The 24,742-nt window shown below is 35.8% G+C and overlaps 1 protein-coding gene across 1 annotated transcript in view; it reads right to left on the bottom strand.

Moving 5' to 3' along the window:
* LOC125111271 (ephrin type-A receptor 6) overlaps nt 1–24,742 on the bottom strand; it is a 656,452-nt gene that overhangs the window by 230,346 nt on the left and 401,364 nt on the right. Inside the window, exons 6-7 of the mRNA XM_047753191.1 lie at nt 6,526–6,573; nt 5,970–6,132 (exon numbers count right to left, since the gene is read on the bottom strand). Coding sequence (XP_047609147.1) covers nt 5,970–6,132; nt 6,526–6,573 — 211 coding nt within the window. The remainder of the gene's footprint in view (nt 1–5,969; nt 6,133–6,525; nt 6,574–24,742) is intronic.

Consider the following 24,742-nt stretch of genomic DNA (forward strand, 5'->3'; position numbering starts at 1 on the left):
GCTCAATATCCCTAACATGGCCAAAGGAGTGCCCTGGTCTTGACCCCTGTATAATTCTCTACCTCTAGTTCCTGTCATTTATCCTTCATGTCTCCTCACAGTAGTCATACCAAATAGTTGGCTCTTTAAACTTTTCATGCCATCTCATTCCTTTATTACCCTGCTTTCAAGAATAAGCCCCTACTCTTTCATCCCCCAGCCTTTCACCATCCATTCATACTGAATTAGGGCCTCTTCTCTATGCTCTCATACCACTCTTTGCATGTCTATTGATAGCATATATCATCCAAAGTTGTATTTTTGATTTAAATATTTATTTTTTCCTACAAATATAGACTATAAATTATGTGAAGGTAGAGGTTATAGAACTTATTATTATTTTTATCCCCAGAGCCTCATGCAGAGTATGGCAATTATTAAGTGTCCTATATATTTAATATTGAAGGAATAAATATTATACTGTGTCCCTGGTAATATATAGGACCTTTCTGCTAAGAGTTTCAAAGTACTTATATTTTATACAACAGCTGAAAGAATTTTAGTCCTGAAAGTGCAATTAGTTGAAATTTAGAGTTAAAATCAAATCAATTTTTTAATATTTAAATCAGAACTTACTTTTTAAGTCAATAATTACATGTATTTTGAAAATAGTATTTGTTTTTAGAATACAAACAGAATATGTAGTTGGTAATGTGTAAAAATTACTGAAATGTATTCACATATATTACTAATTGAAATGAAATACTGCATTTCCCGAAGCAGTAAATTCTTATTAGGCTAGATTGCTTTATTTAAAAGTCCCAGATGAACACAAAAGACTTATGTAGATTTAGTCCTATGAGTTTGTCAGAGGATGTATTTCTGACTTGATATAATACTCAAAAATGTCATAGTTTAAAAAGGTGAGGTGAATTTCTTAACCTGTGAAATAACATGGAGGGAGGTAATAAACACATCCTGGGCAAGACAATGGTGTGACTCTTCCCTGGACCAAACTCTCCTTGAATTGTTTCCTTGGCTTTCCACTAAGTTAAGTCTTAACATGTGGGCTGGGTGGGAAATAGTCAATAGGACATAGCAGGGACATTTTTTGAATATTTTACATTGGTTTTGACTATGGAGTTTTGCTTTGTGATAACTACTCTCTACTCCCAATAATTTCATCTCAAGTTTGAAAAGTTGATAGCCTCTGGTGGGATTATAAATGACTATTGCTGATATTTAAATCCAGGTTATAAGTATTCTTTTTATTCATTGTTTTACTCTCCCTTCCTAAGTTGTGTACCTTCTTTATTTTTCCCATATTAAAAAAATTTTATTGAAGTAGAGTTGATTTACAAGTTGTGATAATTTCTGGTATACAACAAAGTGATTCAGTTACACATATACACACATCCATTCTCTTTCAGATTCTTTTCTCATTTAGATTATCACAGAATATTGATTGCATAGAGTTCCCTGTGCTGTACAGAAGGTCCCCATTGGCCAGGCATTCAATATACAGTGTACATGAGCCAATCTCAAATCCCCAGTTCACCCCTCCCCTCACCCCACCTGTCTCATTTGGTAACCATAAGTTCGTTTAAAGTCTGTGAGTCTGTTTCTGTTCTGCAATAAGTTCATTTGTATCTTTTTTTTAGATTCTACATATAAGTGATATCATGTGATGTTTGTTATTCACTGTCTAACTTCACTTAGTATCTCTAGGTCCCATCCATGTTGCTGCAAATGGCATTATTTTATTCCTTTTTATGGCTGAGTAATACTCCATTGTGTGTGTGTGTGTGTGTGTGTGTGTGTGTGTGTGTGTGTGTATCTCATATCTTCTTTATACAGCATATATATGGGTCTTATTTTTGTATCCATTCAGCCAGTCTGTCTTTTGGTTGGAGCATTTAGTCCATTTACATTTAAGGTAATTATTGATATGTATGTTCTTATTGCCCTTTTGTTAATTGTTTTGGATTTGTTTTTGTTGATTTTCCTCTGGCCCTTTATCTCTTGGCCTTTTTTCTTCCCCTTTGTTCTCTTCTCTTATAGTTTGATGACTATCTTTAGTGTTGTGTTTGAATTGCATCTATTGTAGATTTTTGGTTTGTGGTAACCATGAGGTTTTGATATAGGAGTCAATATATATACACACAAGATTGCTTTAAGTTGCTGGTCTCTTAATTGCAAATGCATTTCCAGGATCCTGCATTTGTACCCTCCTCTTCTCACGATTGCTGCTTTTGATGGCATATTTGTATGTGGATGATTTCCTACCTTTACTAATGTTTGCCCTTACTGGTGAGTCTCTTCATTTGTAATTTCCTTCTTTCTAGTTGTGGCCTTTTCTTCCCACCTAGAGAACTTCCTTTAATATTTGTTGTAAAGCTGTTTTGGTGGCAATGAATTCTCTTAGCTTTTGCTTGTCTGTAAAGGTTTTGACTTCTCCTTCAAATCTGAAAGAAAGTCTTGCTGGGTAGCGTAATCTTGGTTGCTTGTTTTTTCCTTTCATCACTTTAAGTATATCATGCTACTCCCTCTGGCCCACAGTGTTTCTGCTGAAAAATCAGCTGATAACCTTATCGGGGTTCCCTTTATGTTATTTGTTGCTCTTCCTTAGCTGCTTTCAATATTTGCTCTTTGACTTTAGTGTTGGTCAGTTTGATTAATATGTGTCTTGGTGTGTTTCTCCTTGAGTTTATTGTGCTTGCTTGGTATTCTCCTTGGTATTTGTTGTGCTTCCTGGATTTGAGTGAGTGATTCCTTTCCCATGTTAGGGAAGTTTTCTGCTGTTGATTTCTTCAAATATTTTCTCTAGCCCTTTCTCTCTCTCTTCTCCTTCTGGCACCCCTATAATGTGAATGTTGGTGTATTTAAAGTTGTCCCAGGGAGTTCCCGTCGTGGCGCAGTGGTTAACGAATCCGACTAGGAACCATGAGGTTGCGGGTTCGGTCCCTGGCCTTGCTCAGTGGGTTAACGATCCGGCATTGCCGTGAGCTGTGGTGTAGGTTGCAGACGCGGCTCAGATGCCGCGTTGCTGTGGCTCTGGCGTAGGCCGGTGGCTACAGCTCCAATTCGACCCCTAGCCTGGGAACCTCCATATGCTGCAGGAACAGCCCAAGAAATAGCAAAAAAAAAAAAAAAAAAAAGAGGTAGAATGAAGAAAAATAAATAAATAAATAAATAAAGTTGTCCCAGAGTTCTTTTAGACTGTCCTCAATTCTTTTAATTCTTTTTTCTTTATTCTATTCCACATCAGTGATTTCCACCAGTCTGTCTTCCACCCCACTTTTTTGTTCTTCTGACTCCTCTATTATGCTATTGTTTCCTTATAGTGAATTTTTTATTCCAGCTATTGTGTTGATCATCTCTGCTTGTTGAGTCTTTAAATCTTCTATTCCTTTGTTCAACATTTCTTCTATTTTTTTTCTGAAATCTTGGATCATCCTTACCAGCATTACTCTAAAGTATTTTTCAGACAGGTTTCCTGTCTCCACTTCAATTAGCTGTTCTTCTGGGGTTTTGTCTTATTCCTTCATCTAACTTTTCATTTTGTAGAATTTTTTGTGTGGTCTCCTTTCTTCAGGTTAGAGGGTTGTAGCCTCTCTTTCTTCTGGTGTCTGCCTCTTTGTGGGTGAAGTTGATTGATATGGGGGCTTGTTATAGGCTACCTGATGGGAGGGACTGGTGCCTACCCACTGGTAGGTGGAGCTGATTCTTATCCCTCTGGTGGGTGGGGCTTTGTCTCTGGGTGTGATTAGGGGCAGCATATTTGCTGATGTGTGGAGCTGTGTTCCCACCCTGTTTGTTGTCTGGCCTGGAACTTCTCAGACCTGATGGGTGTGGCCAAATTTTTCCAAAATGGCAGCCTCAGGGTCCCCCACCTCCAATGTCCTGCCCCCACAGTGAGCCATGGCCACCCCTGCTCTCCCAGGAGACCCTCCAAGACCCCCCAGTGGGCTTGATCCAGATTCTTAGAGAGTCCCTGCTTTGCCCCGTGATCTAGTGCACATGAAACCCTGTGTGCCTTCCTAGAGTGAAGTCTCTGTCTCCCTGAGTCCTGTGGAGCTCCTGTGCTTAAGCCTTACTGGCCTTCAATGCCAAATGCTCCAGGGGCTCCTCCTCCCAATGCCAGACCCCCAGGTGTGAGAACCCGATGTGGAGCTCCAAACTTTCACTCCTGTGGGAGAGCATCTGCAATGTAGTTATTTACCAGTCTGTGGGTCACCCACCGCCTAGTTATGGGATTGCTTATATCATGAAAGCACCTCTCCTACCATCTTGATGTGACTTCTTTGTCTTTGGACATAGGATATCTTTTTTGGTAGCTTCCAGTCTATTTTGTTGATGGTTGTTCAACAGTTAGTTGTAAATTTGGTGTTTTTGTGAGAGGAGGTGATCTTAAGTCCTTGTACTCTGGAATCTTGTCTCTGTTAATTATGTTCAATTTCCCATGTTCCCTTGCAGTCCTATCCACACGTTATAAAGTTGGGATGGTCTTTTGTAGGATGCCATTATTAGCTCTGAATTGGTGACCAATAAATTGTCCTTCCTCTCCTGTTTGTTTCTTGTTCTCTGTGCCAAGTCTAACCTCATGGGCTCATGGGCACCCAATAGAGAGCTCACACACCCGGCCCTTCAGACCGCATTCCAGGAGCTGCAAGTTGTGTTCCTTCTTAATTAAATATATCAGTACTTTTCCACTTTTTAGTTAGATACAGTTGTAAGGCAAAAGTTCTTATGGATTAACATTGTTTGTTAATGTAAAAACAACAATAAAACATTCCTTCTGTCATATAATTATAAACTCACAGAGCTTCACTTTCAGGGAGTGATAAACTAGAGGAATTGTGGCCTAATTAGTGGTCTTACCATTAGCACTTTATAAATCAAATGAAAGGACTTGGCAGGATGGTGGAGTAGTTAAGAACACAGGCCTTAGAAGAAGATAGACTTTGGTTTCAAACTTTAGCCTAGTTTCCTTACCAGGCACATAAACATGAATATGGACAAATTGCTCAACTTCCATAGGCCTGTAATTTCTTATAAGTAAAATTAGGAAAGTAATACTGGTCTCATTGGCCATTGAAACATTTAAACAAGATAACACATGTAAAATACTGCACATCATTTTTGACACCCATGAGAGGCTCAATAAATGGTAGCTATTATTATTTTTCTTTATAAAGAATTTTAATAATAAACTTGTTATTTTTGAATTCTTATACAATCACAGGTATTTTAACTATGATGAAAACAGATTTTATTGCAATTAGATATTTAGATATTTTTTCCACCAAAGTACACAGAAAAAGCCACCTGTGCTATCTTAAAAAGACAGCAATATAATGATTTCTAAAAGCCAAAAAAAAAAAATTAGTGGTAGAGCTGGGTTTAGAATGAATATGACATTTATTGCTATGTTACATGGTTTTGGAACACCTCACTCCCCTCATCTCCCATTTTGGTTTTCAATATACCGAGGCCACGAAATTAATGTGAGTTTCTAATCAAACACTTGCATCTAAAGTAATAATGCACATTTCAGTGGAGTTTGTCTCCTGATCACTCTTTTTATTGATCTAATATAACAAGCCAAAGCTGCACGATTTTGAACCGCTAAAATCATTTACTCATGACTCTACTCTCTTCCAGATTTTCATTAGTATCACATTATGATGCCAAGACTGGTAAACAATTAGGCTAACATCAACCATTGAGACTCTATGTTATGGCCTGAGTGATGAATTCTGCATAAAGAGACATATTTGGACCACATTACCACTGTAGCAGAGCAAGGCATTTCATGGAAATATTTAATGATAGTACCAAAACATTAACTGAAATGACTGTATGAGTATTTACAGGAAAAGAGTCCTGTTTGATGAGACTATTCAAAATTTGGGACAGATTTCAACTAATGGGTTGACTGGAATGAAACTAAATTCACATCTTGCTTTATATCGTTATGTGAAACTTACTTTCATCTCCTGTTTCAAATTCAAACTTCTGACTATAGCCACTGTATCCTGTTGCAGTCCTCACTCGGATATGAAAAATGTACTTGGTGGCTGGCTTGAGACCTGTGATGATGACACTGGGGGCCTTTGACCTCGTGGAGGAATAGGTGAGCTGCTCATGCTCCTGGGGACAAAAAAGAGGAGAAAGGAAATGAAGCAGAGTTATTCTACTTTTCCCAGAGACATTCCAAATATACACTGAGGAATTATGCTCTATTAAAAATATTGATTAGAGTGGTATAAGCATGGTTTTCCATAAGTTAGCGTTCAGTTATTTATCAGTCATGATGCATATGATATGGTCTTGATTTGGAAGTTTATTGAGAGATGATTATCTTATATAAACTGCACTTGTATTTTTGGTGATTTGGATCCAACTCTAAGGAATGGTGGTGATGTGAGAGCACGTTTACACAGAATGGCAGCTGCATCTTGAAGAAAATGGGCACATCAGATCAGACTACACCAGCACAGTGCAAGGAGCAAGGGTGGGAGAATTCAAGTACCCGTTACTCACTTCTACCCGCAGGTAGTGCCAAAATGCCGGCGCTATCCGTGGGTAGACCTGTGGGTGAAAGGAAAAATAAATTAATTGTTTTTTAAAGTTTCAAATCTTTTATCCTGAATCAATTGCTTTGTTCTTGAAAATCTGTGATTCCCCAGGAGAAACAACTGAAGTTGATTCAACTGAAGACATAACATGATGACAATTTTCTTTGTGGGAGAATTGACTCTTTCCCTAAACAGCACAGTTTATTTTGTAGAGATGTACAAGTTACCCATTGATTGTAAGGTAGATTTTAAAATAGTCCACTATGAAGGAACATCAAAGACATGAAAAGGTATGAAAGACAGACCACCCGGAGAAATCAGGGAGGACTGGAGGCTTGGTTCCCAGTCACCTTGCAGTTAACTGCCAAACTACCTCTCCTCACTAATAGGAACCTCAGCTAACTGAAAGCTCTGGTCACACAGGGTCTTTTACATGGGCTGTTTTGTCTGCCTCCTCAGAAAAATTTACCTGTGCATTTAAGATTCTGTCCACATATGCTGAGCCACCATGGGAACTTTGACTTTCAAGATTATTAACTGAATTACTCATTTGATGCTTAAATTCTATCTATAATATTCCCATCAAGATTTCATTTAGCCTTTGCCTGAAAATCTCTGTTGCTCTGGAGAGCTTCCAGGCTAACAAATGCAGCTATAAAAGTATACACACATGCAAAAGGTGTCAAACCGCATTTACTGGCTGGTGATGCCCTAAGATTTAGAGGTATTAAAATAATTTCCCTTAAGTTACTTTTGAGAAAAAAAATCCTTATCTTAAAGATCATTCAAAAACTTTATAGCCTTGGCATATCTGTGAGGATGTGGGTTTGATCCTTGGCCTTGCTCAGTGGGTTAAGGATCCAGTGTTGCTGCAAGCTGAGTCATAGGTCACAAATTTGCTTAGATCTGACATTGATGTGGCTGTGGCATAGGCCAGCAGCTTCAGATCTGATTAAACCCCTAGGCTGGGAACTTCTGTATGCCACAGGTGTGGCCCTAAAAAAATTAAAAAAAAACAACAACCAACTTTGTAGCCTTATTTGTCAAGACTTTATATGCTATATGGTTATTCTGTGTCTGAGGAATTAAATTTGCCATCTATATCCCAAATAGAACTACTTATTAAACATAAAGAAAATGATGTTTATTTGTTACAAAAAAAGTTGTTACAACAGCAAAATTTTATTTAATTAATTAATTTACTTCTTTATTGGTCTTTATTTTTTTTTTTTGCTATTTCTTGGGCCGCTCCTGCAGCATATGGAGGTTCCCAGGCTAGGTGTTGATTCAGAGCTGTAGCCACCAGCCTACGCCAGAGCCACAGCAATGCGGGATCCGAGCCGTGTCTGCAACCTATACCCCAGTTCACGGCAACGCTGGATCTTTAACCCACTGAGCAAGGCCAGGGATCGAACCCTCAACCTCATGGTTCCTAGTCGGATTTGTTAACCACTGAGCCATGATGGGAACTCCAACAATAACAAAATTTTAAATAAAAAATATAAAGCAGACAAATTGCAGCTTATATTTATCTCTAGGACATTTCCAGATCAGAAAGTAAATACATATCTACCATGAAATCCAAGAAAATAAAGTCTATAAAATCATTGATAGCAGTAATTATCTGATAAGGGCTAAAGGAAGAAGCTTTCGAAGATCAAGGCCTTTATAATTAGTGGGCTTAACACCCATATTGTGGAGAAAAAAGTGTACTATTAGAAGAGATGATACTATTTCTGGTAGAAATCTGTAAAAACTTTTGGATTGTTCACTCATACGTAAGAGAATATTCCATCCCTCACAGAAATTTCTGTAACATAAGAGTGGTATGTTTTGAGTAGCATTTCATAATATAAAATTATGATCAAGATAGTTTTAAAACCCTGCAAAAAAAGAATTTAGTCTTATCCTTTAAGAGAGAAGATAAAGAGTGGAAAATTTACTCTTGGAATGGCCCCATAATAATTACATGTTATGTCTTATTTTACCAGAACATAGCTAAATAGCAATTTATGACTCAGTAAAGTTACAGGAAGCACTGACAGTCTTCTGCACCCATACTTGTTGACTGAATGTGAAACAGCATTTGCACTACTTCTCCTTGGATGAGCAAGAATAATAGCACCAACTGTGGGAAAAAACATTTTGTAGCAATGCACTTTAATATAATATTATGTATAACATTTCCAAAAATAAATGTATACACCATTTATATTATATTTATTTTTATCCATATATATATTAAAGATAGTTCAGAACCAAATAGTGTGAACATAGGGAATTCATTATCCATCAGAATACGCATGTATTGTTCTCTAGAGATGTAGACCTTTATTTAAAGTTTTATTCCCAAGGGCAGATCCTGCAGCTTAGACCCAGAAATTACTCCTTTCTAGCTGCTGAGAGTCTAGGCTTTCCTGGGAGTTTAATCTTATTGCCACATTGAAAATTTCATTTGCCTAAAGTATTGAATCTAAGATTTATCTTTATAGATATCAACTCTTCATGGTCACTAACAAGAATGTTCTTACTAGAGTTTGGAACCTCTTAGTATTCCATCTGAAAACTGTAACTTAGTGAAAATAAACAGGCCCGGGTGCCCAGTCATTATGGCTGCATCATTTTTACAACCAGAGTTAGCACGGTCTGTATGAACAGAAGGCATCATGTAAAGAATTCTGGACTGGAATTCTCTCGTCTTGGACTTGATTTTGGTTCTGCTTTTATTATGTGCCTTGGTAAATCACCTTCAAGACACTGATTTAAATAATTTGTCTTTTGTCTTTTTAGGGCCGCACCCTCGGCATATGGAGGTTCCCAGGCTAGGGGTCCAATCGAAGCTGTTGTTGCCAGCCTACACCAGAGCCACAGCAACATGGGATCCAAGTCTACACCACAGCTCATGGCGACACCAGATCCTGAGTGAGGCCAGGCATTGAACCTGCAACCTTATAGTTCCTAGTCAGATTTGTTTCCACTGTGCCACGATGGGAACTCCTGATTTAAATAATTTAAAATTATATGGAAACACAAAACACTCCCAATTAGCCAATGAAATCTTGATAAAGAAGGACAGAGCTGGAGGAATCACACTCCCTGATGTCAGACTATATTATAAAGTTACAGTAATCAAAATATTATGGTACTGGCACAAACACAGACACATAGATCAATGCAATAGAATAGAGAGCTTAGAAATAAACCCACACATTTATGGTCAATTCATCTACAACAAAGGAGGTAAGAATATTCAATGTGGAAAAGACAGTCTCTTCAATAGTGGTGTTGGGAAAACTAGAAAGTTACATGTAAAAGAATGAAATTAGAAAATTCTCTAACATCATATACAAAAATAAACTCAAAATGGATTAAAGACCTAAATGTAGGACTAGATACTATAAAATTAATTGAAGAAAACATAGGCAGAACACTCTTTGAGACAAACTGTAGCTATTTTTTTCAATGTCTCCTAAAGTAAAGGAAATAAAATAAAAATAAAAATATGGGACCTAATCAAATTTAAGCACTTTTACACAGCAAAGAAAACCACTGGCAAAACAAAAAGACAATCTACTGAATGGGAGAAAAATATCTGCAAACAATATGACTGATAAGGGATTAATATCCAACTTGTATAAACAGCTTATACAACTAAACATCAGAAAGACAAATAACCTACTTAATAAATGGGTAGAACTCCTGAACAGACATTTTCCCAAAGGAGAAATGCAGATGGCCAATAGGCATATGAAGAGATGCTCAACATCACTACCATAAGGGAAATGCAGATCAAAACTGCAATGAGGTATCACCTCACCTGTCAGATGGCTATTATCAAAAAGAACACAAATGACAAAGGTTGATGAAGATGTGGAGAAAAGGGAACACTTGTACACTGCTGGTGGGAAGGTAAAGTGGTGCAGCTACCGTGGAAAGAAGTGTGGAGTGGGAGTTCCTGTCATGACTCAGTGGTAACAAACCTAACTGAGATCCATGATGATGCAGGTTCAGTCCCTGGCCTTGCTCAATGGTTAAGGACCCGGTATTGCTGTGAGCTGTGGTGTAGGTCGCAGATACAGCTCTGATCTTGCACTGCTGTGGCTGTGGCATAGGCCGGCAGCTGTAGCTCTAATTTGGCCCCTAGCCTGGAACCTCCATATGCCGTGGGTATGGCCCTAAAAGGGAGAAAAACAAAAAGGAAAAGAAAAAGAAAACAGTATGGAGAGTTCTCAATAAACTAAATATAGAACTACTATATGACCCAGCAATTCCACTCCTGGGTATGTAACTTAAAACACTAATCTGAAAAAATACATGCACCCCAATGTTCATAGCAGCATTAACTACAATTGCAAAGATATGGAAGCAACATAAGTGCCCATCAACAGATAAATGTATAAAGAAGATGTATTTATATACAATGCAATATTACTCAGCCATAAAAAGAATGACATTTTGCCATCTGTAGCAACAAGGATGGACTTGGAGAGCATTATGCTAAGTGAGATAAGTCAGACAGAGAAAGACAAATACTGTATGATGTCACTTAAATATGGAATCTAAAAAATACAACAAACTAGTGAATATAAAAAGAAAGAAGCAGACTCATAGAAATGGAGAATAACTAGTAGTTACCAGTGGCGAGAATGAAGGAGGGAGGGACAATATGGGGTAGGGGATTAAGAAGTACAAACTATTATGTATAAAATAAGCTACAAGGATAACATTATATAATTCAGAGAATATAGCCAATATTAACATCTATTAATGTAGTATAACCTTTAAAATTGTGTATTACTATACTCTATACCTGCAACATATAATATTGTATATCAAACATGCTTTAAAAATACTCATATAGAAAATTCATTCATTCCACCAACATTCATTGAATGCTCACTATGGGTAAGGTTCTAGGGCACTACATTATATTTAGCTTACATATTCACCAAAGTTCTACCTAAGCAGTTATATTCTATAATTATTTTTTATTCAGAAATGCAAGTCCCTTCTCTTCTGGTGTGACAGATTCTCTTCACTCCTCATCTCACTCTCTTGGGTTTATCAGTTCCACTTATGGAAGCAGACGCAATAGACTTTGTTATCTTTTAGATTTTATTTCTCTTAAAGTTTTGGGGTCTAATGGGAAGTAAATCTATAAGCTATACCTCGCCATTATATTTTTAAATTAATTAGATTAAATATATGATTAAAATTATGTTGCAGACTTTTCTCTACATATAGATCTAAAGATATATCAACAATCATTAAGTAACAACCATGATTTACATAATGCTTTACAATTTGCAAGGTGTTTTCACAAACATTCTTTATGAGGTGCTCACAATAATCTTGTGAAGTTAAGACACTAATATTTTTATTCTCACTTAGCATGTGATGAAACTGGTCCAGAAAGAATAAGTAATTTACCAAAGCAAATCACATAATATTCAGTAGCTTCTGTTAAAGTTGTGCTTTTTCACTGTGTCCAATTTAGGCAATATGTCCAGGGCAAAAATGCTTATAATTAAACTCTGAGCCAAGATTATTTCTTTTGCACTTTATGTTCTTGATCATATAGTCACTAGAAACAACTTTAAATTTAAGACAGCCTATTAACCAGGCAGTAATGATTTGATGGTATTTTTTAGGATACTTTTATATAAATGGTTTCTTAGTGGCAGAAATAATTATCAACATTGAAAATTTTAACTAGTTATTTCAAAGATAAAGTTGTTTTCTATTAAGGGCAACATGTTCAATCCTTTTTTTTATTTTAATTTTTTGGATTTTATGTCATAGAGACAGATTCTAGGAAATTCCAGGGTGTTTATAATTCACCCAACCTTGTGTGGAACATAAAATATTCTTGTTTGGGGTTAGGAATAGTATTTATTTGATAAGGTTCAGGAGATTCTTCTGGAATTTTTGAGGTATGAAAGTACCTTGCATAAGCTTTATTCACAGAACAGGGTAAAGGATTGTTGGATTTTTCTTTATCCTTTTAAGTAATGATGAATTAAAGTAATCAGGAATAGGGGAGTTCCCATTGTGGCTCATCAGAAGCGAATCTGACTAGCATACATGAAGACACAGGTTCAATCCCTGCCTTGGTCAGTGGGTTAAAGATCCGGCATTGCCATGAGCTGTCGTGTAGGTCACAGACATGGTTCGGATCCTGTGTTGCTGTGGCTATGGTGTAGGCCAGCAACTATAGCTGCGATTTGACCCCTAGCCTGGGAACCTCCATATGCCATGGGTGTGGCCCTTAAAAAAGACAAAACATAGCAGGAATAAGTGGAAGAGCTATTAAAATTTAGCACTCTACTACCACAATCATTTTTGTTATTATTTTTTATTATCAATGCCCTAATTAGCCAACGGTAATGCTCTCATTCTACTGGCTAGGAGATTGAAGCTATAGATTCCTAAGAAAACAAAACAATATTAAAAGTGGCTATTAATAGTTCTATTAGAAGTCATCTAAGTCACTTTTTGTCTCTTGTATGTTTCCGTGTCTGTCTTTCTAACTCCACCTCTTTGTCACACATACAAATACACACACACATACACATATACACACACACACACATTCATCAAACTATTCATGATAGATGACTGTGGAGATATCTCTACAATAATCCTCCCAAAGTGAAACAAATTAAAACCAAATTTAGAACATGATTCATTATCTGCAGAAGGATATTTTTCCTGACAAATCAAGAATTGCATGGCCTAGAAACAAAGTTTGAAAAGTTATCAAAGAAGCTTATTGCCTAAACAATGGCTTTAGCAAATCTGAAAATACTTTATTGAATGAAAGGAAGTTATTCCACATGACCCTAGAAAAAGGAAATCTTGTGTACTAGACCCTTTCAGAGTTTAGGAATTGCTTCCCAAAAAAAAGAAGCATTGAATTTTGGATTTTATTTTACAGGTCATTACAAGAATGAGCCTTACCTTAGGGCAGGTACTCAGTCCCTGGCTGAAAGATTCCTTAAGATTTTTCATATCTTTACTTTGATGCTACAATCTCCTGATTGCTAATGTGGATTCCCAAGTGTTGTAGAAGCAGAAATAAATACATTTGTTCCTGGAAAGGATAGGTTTCCATAAAATTAATACATGGGCATTATGCTTGGTTTTTCAGTTTGTTTTCACATTTAATTAGAATGAGTCAATCTCAAAATCCTCAATTCTTAGTGCACTCCAGTTGCTGGATTTGCAAAACAGAGTATCAAAAAGAACAGTGTGAGCCCAGGAATTGAAGTTTTAGCATGTCTGTAAAATAGAGATTATACAGAGATTTATATTTATAAAAGAGATTATAGTCCTAAAAACATCATCCATTTCCATTCTTCTATTCTTATATCAGTTGCCTAGATCCATCCCAAAGAAATGTTAATCTATCCCCTTTTTTAGAGCTCTATAGAGAGAGAATCTTATTCTATTATAGTCAAAACATAAGGTACAAAGATTCTTCCTAAGGTATAATTTAATGATATTACTAAAATTAAAAAATTATATTTCCAAAAATATGTGGAAAATGTCTCTCCTAATTATTCAGCTATAATAAACTGCAATTTTCTCTATGCTAATATAACTGCCTACATAAAAATCTGTAGAGAATTAACTGAAAAGATTTAGAACTAATAAGTCATTTAGACAATATATAATTATGCTTTCCTATGCACTAGCCATGACCAATAAAATTATATTTTATTTTTTTAAATAATGATTTTTATTTGTTCCATTATAGCTGGTTTACAGTGTTTTGTCAATTTTTTACCATACAGCAAGTTGACCCAGTCACACATATATGTATATGTTTTTTTTCCTCACATTATCCTGCTCCATCATAAGTGACTAGATATAGTTCCCAGTGTTATACAGCAAGACAAATTAGTACCTTAAATTATTCCTCCTGTCCATGGAAATCACCTGTCTTTTCTTGGGAGGGTATTTCTGTATGTATTTATTTATTTTTTATTATTCAAGGAATTTATTACATTTATAGTTGTATAATGATCATCACAATCCAATTTTATAGGATTTCCATCCCTAAAATTATATTTTAAAATATTCCATTTACCATGGCAACAGAAACCTTCTAATACTTAAGCATATGACAAGAAATATGTAAGATTTGTATGTCTATAATATTTTACTGCAGAAATAAAAAGAAAATACCTTACTTTTCTTGTCTTATTGCAATGCAAAGATATTTAATAGAACACTGCATAGCATTAGTAAAAGCCAGGAACATTATTTTGCTTAGTTCTTTAGTGGAATGGCTGTTAATGTGTAATTGCTAAATATAAATGTTGTGTCCAACTTATGTTTTTGATAGATAGCTAGGTGAGAATTTTTCTTCATTTTTCTTATGCTATAATTTTGTTTGTATTTTGTTTTTTAAATGTGGAATGGATTTTCAATGTTATAAAACAATTTATCTGTATTTTCCAAGATAATTATGTTTTTTATCTTAATATAGTATATAATAATGGAAAACCATCTTCGCATTCCTATGATAAACCCTACTTGTTAATTCTTATTTATAATATAGTTCTGTAATTTTTACTGCAATTTTGATTTTTATTTGATAATATTTCAAACATAATTTTTAAACCTCTCTTTTTAAATTATCTTGGCCTAGGCTTTTCTGATTTTTTCCTCTCTTTTATTATCAATCTCTGGTTATACTATTTAGGTAAGCCTATATTTAAGAGAATGTATTATGAGACTTTCCTTCTTTAATGTTCTAGAATAATTGATGTAACAGGGCAATTATCTGTTCCTTGAAAACTTAATTGAAATATACCATTTCAGGGATAGATATTTGACCATCTTTTAAAATTATCTTGTCCTATATTAACAGGACAAAATTCTTATTCAGTTTTAATAATTACCATAGAATTATCTAATAAATTGATTTTTTACATTTTTTTGTCTATTTTTTTTAGGGCCGCACCCATGGCATATGGAAGTTTCCAGGCTAGGGGTCAAATCAGAGCTGTAGCTGCCAGCCTATACCACAGCCACAGCAATGCTGCATCCTTAACCCACTGGCCACTGAGTGAGGTCAGGAATCAAACCTGCTTCCTCATGGATACCAGTAGGGTTCCTTACTGCTGAGCCTCAATGGGAACCCCTATTTTTTACATTTATTGATATAAATTTATATCTAATTTTGTCCTCTAGTTGAAAATCTCTTTCACAAATAATATTTTCCTCCTAGTCAAGCTTGTTTACTTTATTGGTCTTTCAAAAACACTGGATTTTGATTTTTTTAATCAAATATACTTTTCTTGATTCGGTTTCATTAATTTTTTTTTTTAATTTTGGCTATGCCTGTGGCATGCAGAAGTTCCTGGGCCAGGGATCAAACCCATGCACAGTAGTAACCAGAGCCACAACAGTTACAATGCTGAGTCACCAGGTAACTCCAGATTTTGATTTTACTTATTCATTCCTTCTTTCTCACCTTTTTTCTGCATTGTTCATATACAAAGGTTTGGATATGTATGTATCTCAATGACTTTCATTTTAGAATAGTTTATAATTTAAATCTGTTACTCTTCAATATGTGTGTTTTAAAATAATACTGTGAATTTTCAAATGAATAGATCTTGGGGGTGAGATGGGGGAGTTTTTTTACTTTTTAGATTTTGTTGCATGATTTTCAAGGAATGATGGAATAATTTTACACTATCTGGCTCTTTCCTCTACTTATTTTGATGTGTACCAATATATCCTTAACCCACTGTGCCACAAGAGAACACAAGTAAACTGCTATCTCCTCAAAAATGGGATCTATATATCTTTCAAAAAATAAACCACAAAAGAAAAGCAAAAGAGTGCTGGATGCACAGTTAGTGTTTAACAAATGTCTATTGATTGATACCCACAAAGGAATACCTAGATCATTTAATATCTGGTGCAGCTCTGGACACATACCATTGGGAACCGGACTACTGGAACTGCTGCTCCAAGGGAGCAGCACAGACTGAGATGGCTTCCAGTTGACATTGATTCTCCTATGACCAGATCTATGTTAGCCTCACCATCAGGGAAAATTGGGACTGATGCCCAACAAAACTGATTGCCACAGAGATAAAAGGAAGTTAGAATGATTACAGATTTCTTCTACAGTGAGACTGAAACCATAATGAGAAGATAACACAGAAAAACTGAAGTTTTCTGATTGCTGCCTTCCTGAGTCTAGGATATTCTGCTTTGCCTCAGATTCTACATTTTGACGTCCTTAAATAATCATGAGAGTTGGGTTTTGTTGTTGGTAAACAAAATAGTTGCTTTCTTTTCTCACATTCATTTAAGAACACAAGACACGGTTTGTAACTTGGGGAGAGAGGAGTTAACCAGATAGTTGATAGGGTGTTCTAAGTTAGTGAGTAAGGTGTTTTGAATTTTTTTTAGGTAAAAATTGGCTACTGCTGTGACAAAATGACAAATCAAGCATAAGTACGAAAAATGTAGAAGTAGATATTCTAAGTACACAACTACTTTCTGACTGCAATTTTGGAGAAGTATCATTTAGTATACCACAGTTATAATTTACTATAATCAACTCTTGATTATCCCCAGTAATCTAAAATAGGAGATAACCCTAAATCATTTTTAAATGCATTCATGACTTTTTCCCTTGTATTTCTTCCAATGTGCATCTTTTTTCACCTAAAATGAAAATTAAATGCATTCCTTGAATGTTGAATGTTAAGTAATAGTAGGAGATGGCAGCAAAGTACACCTGATGGGAGAAGTATATTGATCTAGAATTAAGCATTCATAATTGATTTCAAGAAAACAGATAACTTACATGTAGATAATTAACTGCTTGAAATAGTGGTTAAATTTACTTTTAGGGAAATGGCTAAATTATTACAGCATGACCGTTACAGAAATACCAGTGCTAGACTGAAACCATTGGAGTCATAGTTGCAGTCAGTTCATCTATGAAAATTGTGAAGATTAAACCATCTCAAGGGGTCAGGTCTGTTGTAAGAAAAATGCAAAACAATACGTAAAACCCTTTACAGGCTCCAGCAGATGTGTTAAGCATTATTACTTTTTCTTTTAGAAGCTATTATCAATAGGTGGTGCCTTTAATCCAGGGCAATGTTAAGCTTATGCCTCGAGGTCATTCTGTAGATGCTGTGACAGGTCTTTTTAAAAATTCTGTATTTTTTTACTTTTCTGTTAATCTCTATATTCTCACTGCTTAAAGCAGAGTGCCTATCATGTTATAGGCTCCCATGATATATTAGCTAAATAGACTGAATAAAGAAATTAATGAATAAATTATCTATACATTTAGCTTTTAAGCTATACCATATTGTTATAGCAATATAAAATTAGTTTGCATAAATTTATGATAATTGAAATGAGAGATGAGAAAAATTGTTTTGCCAGCTTGTGGTACTTCCATAATCAAAATGCAATATTATGACAGTATAGCTGGTGTGTTTTCTTCAGAACATTATGGAGAATAGACAAGATTTTACTTGTCAAAAAAATATATTTTGCAAAACAGTAAGCAAACCTAAGATTTGTGCTGAAATATCTTTTAATACATATATTTAAAAATATTTATTCGGTTTTAACTTTCTCATCTGTCTTCATGTAACCTATCTTTGTACAGATGGAATATAGATTTTTCTTCCATGTGCTATTACTCTATAAATATTTATAATGGTGTTCAAGTAGAAATTAAATGTTTAAAGCTTGATATCTGTCTCTGAAGAAAATGCCTCCATCCCCAAATTCCCTAATGATTTTCTCAAAATTATTTCATAGACAGAAAAATAACTTTAAATTTATCATTCATTCTTAATGTTTTGGATAATTCATGACTTTTAAAGCCATGTGTAATTCTTGCGATAAGAATAACATACAGATAGAAAAAGGAGGGATTATATGTAAAACAAAACATTTATAAAATTCATATTTTCTGAAGTATTGAGGATGGATAAAATTCTTTTATCTAAAAGGGGAGAAATAAAAAAGAAATTATAATCGCTATAAGAACATTTGAGGATTACACTTAGCTTGAACTTTTTTTTTTTTTAGGCCACACCTGTGTCATATGGAAGTTCCCAGGCTGGGGGTCACATCTGAGCTACAGCTGCCAGCCTACAGCCTAGGCCATAGCTACAGCAACGCTAGATCCGAGCCACATCTGAGACCTACACTGCAGCTCAAGGCAACGCCAGATACTTTAACCTACTGAGTGAGGTTAGGGATGGAAACCTCGTCCTCATGGATGCTAGTCAGATTCATTACCACTGAGCCACAAGGGGAACTCCCAAACATTTTTTATTAAAGTACAGTTGATTCACATTGTTGGGCCAATTTCTGCTGTACAGCAAAGTGACCCAGTCATATGTATATATACGTTTCTTTTATTATCTTCCATCATGGTCTATCCCAAGAGGCTGGATATAGTTCACTGTTCTATAAAGCAGGACATCATTGCCTATTCATTCTAAATGTAATAGTTTTGCATCTACTAACCCCAAACTCCCGGTCTACTCCACCCTTCTCCCTCCCCCTCTCCCTTCCCCTTCCCCTGGCAACTACAACTCAGATCTGTATGTCTGTGGGTCTGTCTTTGTTCCACAGGTTCATTTGTGCCACATTTAGATTCCAAACATAAATGACATCATATGGTATTTGTCTCTCTTCCTTTGCATCACCTCACTCAGCATGACAATCTCAGCTGCATCCATGTTCCTGCAAATGGCTTTATTTTGTTCCTTTTATTTTTCGCTTTTTAGGGCCGCATCCGTGGCATATGGAAGTTCCCAGTCTAGGAGTCTAATCAATCCTAGCTACACCTGCCAGTTTGTGCCACAGCCACAGCAATGCCAGATCTGAGCTGCATCTGCTACCCTCACCACAGCTCATGGCAACACCAGATCTTTAACCCACTGAGCAAGGCCGGGGATCGAACCTGCAACCTCATGGTTCCTAGTCAGATTCATTCCTGCTGTGCTACAACAGGGAACTCCTGTTCTTCTTTTATGACTGAGGAGTATTTTATGACTGTGGTACATTGTATATATGTACCACATTTTCTTAATCCATTCATCCATGGATGGACATCTAGGCTTCCTTCATGACCTGGCCACTGTGAATAGTGCTGCAGTGAACATAGGGGTGCATACATCCTCTGGATTTATAGTTTTATCCAGATATATTCCCAGGAGTGGGGTTGTTGGATCATATGGTAGTTCTATATTTAGTTTTCTGAGGAACCTCCATACTGTTTTCCATAGTGGTTGTACCAATTTACATTCCCCAAAACAGTATAGGAGGATTCCCTTTTCTCCACACCCTCTCCAGCATTTGTTATTTGTAATCTTATTAATGATGGCCATTCTGACTGGTGTGAGGCGGTACCTCATTGTAGTTTTGGTTTGAATTTATCTAATAATTCATGATATTGAGCATCTTTTCATGTGCCTACTGGCCATCCATATGTCCTCTTTGGAGAACTGTCTATTTAGGACATATGCCCATTTTTTGATTGGGTTGTTTGTTTTTTGTTGTTGAGTTGTATGAATTATTTGTATATTTTAGAGATTAAGTCCTTGTTCATTGTATCATTTGTGAATATTTTCTCCTATAACATAGGTGGTCTTTTTGCTTTCTTTATGGTTTCCTTTACTTTGTAAAAGCTTTAAGTTTCATTAGGTCTTACTGGTTTATTTTGTTTTTATTTCTATTGCCTTGGGACACCAACCTAAGAAAACCTTTGTAAGGTTGATGTCAGAGAATGTTTTGCCTATGTTCTCTTCTAGGAGTTTTATAGTGTCATGCCTATGTTTAAGTCTTTAAGCCACTATGAGTTTATATTTGTGCATGGTGTGAGGGTGTGTTCTATTGTCACTGATTTACTTGTAGCTGTCCAATTTTCCCAGAAACACTTGGTGAAGAGAATTTTTCCCATTATATATTCATGCTTCCTTTGTTAAGATTTATTGATTATAGATGTTCAGGTTTATTTCCAGGCTCTCTGTTCTGTTCCATCAATTTGTATGTCTGTTTTTGTACCAGTACCACAGTGTTTTGATTACTATAGCATTGTAATTTTATTTAAAGTCTGGGAAAACTGTGTCTCCTGCTTTTTTTTTTTCACCTCATGATTGCTTTGTCAATTCTGCATCTTTTATGGTTCTATATAAAGTTTTGGATTATTTATTCTGGTTCTATGAAAAATGTCATGAGTAATATAATAGGGCTTGTATTAAATTTGAAGATTGTTTTGATTAGACTGGCTATTTAAAAAAATATTATTTCTCCCAATACAGAAGCATGGAATAGATTTCCATTTCTTTCAATCCCCTTTAATTTCTTTTATTAGTGTTTTATAGTACTCAGAAAACATGTCTTTCACCTTCTTGGTCAGGTTTATTCCTAAATATTTTATTTAGGGGGGTGTAATTTTGTTTTATTTACTTACTAATTTTATTTTTTTCATATTTTATTTTACTTTATTTTTTAACATCTGTAGTTGTATAATGATCATCCTAACAATCCAGTTTCACAGGAGTTCCATCCCATAACCCAAGCACATCCCACCACCCCCAAACTGTCTCCTCTGGAGACCATAAGATTTTCAATGTCTATGAGTCAGCATCTGTTCTGCAAAGAAGTTCAGTCTGTCCTTTTTTCAGTTTCCACATGTCAGTGAAAGCATTTGATGTTGGTGTCTCATTGTTTGGCTGGCTGCACTTAGCATGATAATTTCTAGGTCCATCCATGTTGCTAAAAATGCCGGTATTTCGTTCCTTTTAATGGCTGAGTAATATTCCATTGTGTTTATGTACCAAATCTTCTTGATCCACTCCTCTGTCAATGGACATTTAGGTTGTTTCCACGTTTTGGCTATTGCAAATAGTGCTGCAATGATCATCGGAGTACATGTGTCTTTGCGAGTCGTGGTTTTCTCTGGATAGATGGCCAGGAGTGGGATTGCTGGATCAAATGGTAGTTCTATGTTTAGTTTTCTGAGAAATCTCCAGACTGTTTTCCACAGTGGTTGCACCCATTTACATTCCCACCAACAGTGTACTAGGGTTCCTTTTTCTGCACACCCTCTCTAGCACTTATTGGTTGTATACTTTTAGATGATGGCCATTCTGGCTGGTGTAAGGTGGTACCTCATAGAGGTTTTGTTTTGCAGTTCTCTAATAATGAGTGATGTTGAACATCTTTTCATGTGTTTTTTGGCCATCTGCATGTCTTCTTAGGAGAACTGTCTGTTTACATCTTCTGCCCATTTTTTGATGGGGTTGTTTGTTGTTTTGGTATGGAGCTGCTGAAGGTGTTTATAAATTTTGGAGATTAATCTCTTGTCAGTTGATTCTTCTGCAAAGATTTTCTTACATTCTGTGTGTTGTCTTTTTATTTTGTTTAGGGTTTCCCTTGCTGTGCAGAAATTTTGAAGTTTGATTAGGTCCCATTTGTTTATTTTTGTTTTTATTGTCAATATTGTCAATACTCTAAGAGGTAGATATGAGAAGATGTTGCTGTCATTTATGTCAGAGAGTGTTTGGCCTAGGTTTTCCTCTAAGAGTTTTATAGTGTCTGGTCTTATATTTTTGAGTTTATTTTTGTGTATGGTGTTAGGGAGTGTTCTAATTTCCTTCTTTTCTATGTGGCTGTCCAGTTTTCCCAGCACCACTTATTGAACAAGCGGTCCTTTCTCCATTGCATATTCTTGCCTCCTTTGTCATAGATGAGTCAGCTATAGGTGCATTGGTTTAATTCTGGGCTTTCTATCCTGTTCCACTGATCTACATTTCTGTCTTTGTGCCAGTACCATATGGTTTTGATGACTTTTTCTTTGTAGTATAGTCTGAAGAAAGGAGCCTGATTCCTCCAGCTCCATTTTTCTTTTCCAGGATGGCTTTGGCTATTTTGGGTCTTTTGTGCTTCCAAACAAACTTTATTTTGTTCGAGTTCTGTGAATAATGTCCTTGGTACTTTGATAGGGATTGCATTGAATCTGTAGATTGCCTTAGGTAGTATAGTCATTTTTTTTAATATTAACTCTTCCAATCCATGAGCATGGTATGTCTTTCCATCTGTTTGTGTCATCTTTGATTTCTTTCATCAGTGTCTTATAGTTTTCAGAGTATAGGTCTTTTTTCTCTTTAGGTAGGTTTATTCCTAAGTATTTTACTCTTTTGGATGTGATGGTAAATGGGATTGCTTCCCTAATTTCTCTTTCTGATCTTTCATTGTTACTGTATAGAAATGCCATCAATTTCTGTGTATTAATTTTGTATGCTGCGACTTTGCCAAATTCGTGGATGAGCTCTATCAGTTTTCTGGTAGAGTCTTTAGGATTCTCTAGGTATAGTATCATGTCATCTGCACATAGTGATAGTTGTACTTCTTCCTTTCCAATTTGGATCCCTTTTATCTCTTTTAATTGTCTGACTGCTGTGGTAGGACCTCCAAAACTATGCTGAATAGTAGTGCCAAGAGCAGACATCCTTGTCTCATTCTTGATCTCAGCAGGAATTCTTTCAGCTTTTCACCATTGAGAATGATGTTAGCTGTGGGTTTGCCATATATGGCCTTTATTGTGTTGAGGTATGTTCCCTCTATGCCCACTTTCTGAAAGGTTTTTATCAGAAATGGGTGTTGGAGTTTGTCAAAGGCTTTTTCTGTGTCTATTGAGAGGATCATATGTTTTTTATTCTTCAGTTTGTTTATGTGGTGTATCACTCTAATTGATTTGCGGATATTGAAGAACCCTTACATCCCTGGGATAAATCGCACTTGATCATGATGTACAATCCTTTGAATGTGTTGTTGGATGCAGTTTGCTAGTATTTTGTTGAGGATTTTTGCATCTATGTTCATCACTGGAATTGGCCTGTAGTTTTCTTTTTTTGTGGTATCTTTGGTTTTGGTATCAGGGAGATGATGGCCTCATAGAATGAGTTTGGGAGTATCCCTTCCTCCGCAATTTTTTGAAACAGTTTCAGAAGGATAGGTGTTACCCTTCTCTAAATGTTTGATAGAATTCACCTGTGAAGCCTTCTGCTCCTGGACTTTTGTTTGTTGGAAGTTTTTTAGTCACAGTTTCAATTTCAGTTCTTGTGATTGGTGTATTCATCTTTTCTATTTCATCTTGGTTTAGTCTTGGAAGACTGTACTTTTCTAAGACTTTGTCCATTTCTTCCAGGTTTTCTGTTTCATTGTCATACAGTTACATAGAGTAGTCTCTTATGATCCTTTGTATTTCTGTGATGTCCGTTGTTACTTCCCCCTTTTCATTTCTAATTTTATTGATTTGAGTCCTCTCTCTTCTTTGCTTGATAAGTCTGGCTAAGGGTTTATCAATTTTATTGATCTTTTCAAAGAACCAGCTTTTCATTTCATTGATCTTTTCTATGGTTTTCTTCCTTTTTATTTCATTGATTTCTGCTCAGATCTTTTACGATTGCTTTCCTTCTACTAACTTTAGGTCATGTCTGTTCTTCTCTCTGCAGCTGCTTTAGATGTGAAGTTAGCTTGTTTACTTGAGCTTTTTCTTGTTTCCTTGTATTTCTCATGGGCTTGTATTGCTATAAACTTTCCTCTTAGAATGGCTTTTGCTGCATCCCATAGGTTTTGGAGTGTCATATCTTTGTTGTCATTTGCTTCTAGGTATTTTTTAATTTGCTCTTTGATTTCTTCAGTGATCCCTTGGTTGTTTAGTAAGTAGCATGGTGTTTAGTCTCCACGTGTTTGTGTTTTTTGCAGTTTTTTTCTTGTTGATTTCCAGTTGTATAGCATTGTGGTTGGAAAAGATGCTTGATATGATTTCAGTTTTCTTAAAGTTACCAAGGTTGGATTTGTAGCCCAGGATGTGATCAATCTTAGAGAATTTTCCATGTGCACTTGAGAAGAATGTGTATTCTGTTGCTTTTGGATGAAATGTCCTATAAATACCTATTAAGTCCATCTGTTTTAATGCTTCATTCAGGATCTGTGTTTCCTTATTGATTTTCTGTCTGGATGATCTGTCCATTGTTGTATATAGGGTGTTAAACTCCCCCACTATTATTGTGTTATTTTTAACTTGTCCTTTTAAGGTTGTTAGCAGTTGCCTTATATATTGTGATGAACCTATGTTGGGTGTGTAGATATTTAAAATTGTTATA

The sequence above is a fragment of the Phacochoerus africanus genome, chromosome 1 (assembly GCF_016906955.1).
Source record: "Phacochoerus africanus isolate WHEZ1 chromosome 1, ROS_Pafr_v1, whole genome shotgun sequence".
Classification (NCBI taxonomy): domain Eukaryota; kingdom Metazoa; phylum Chordata; class Mammalia; order Artiodactyla; family Suidae; genus Phacochoerus; species Phacochoerus africanus.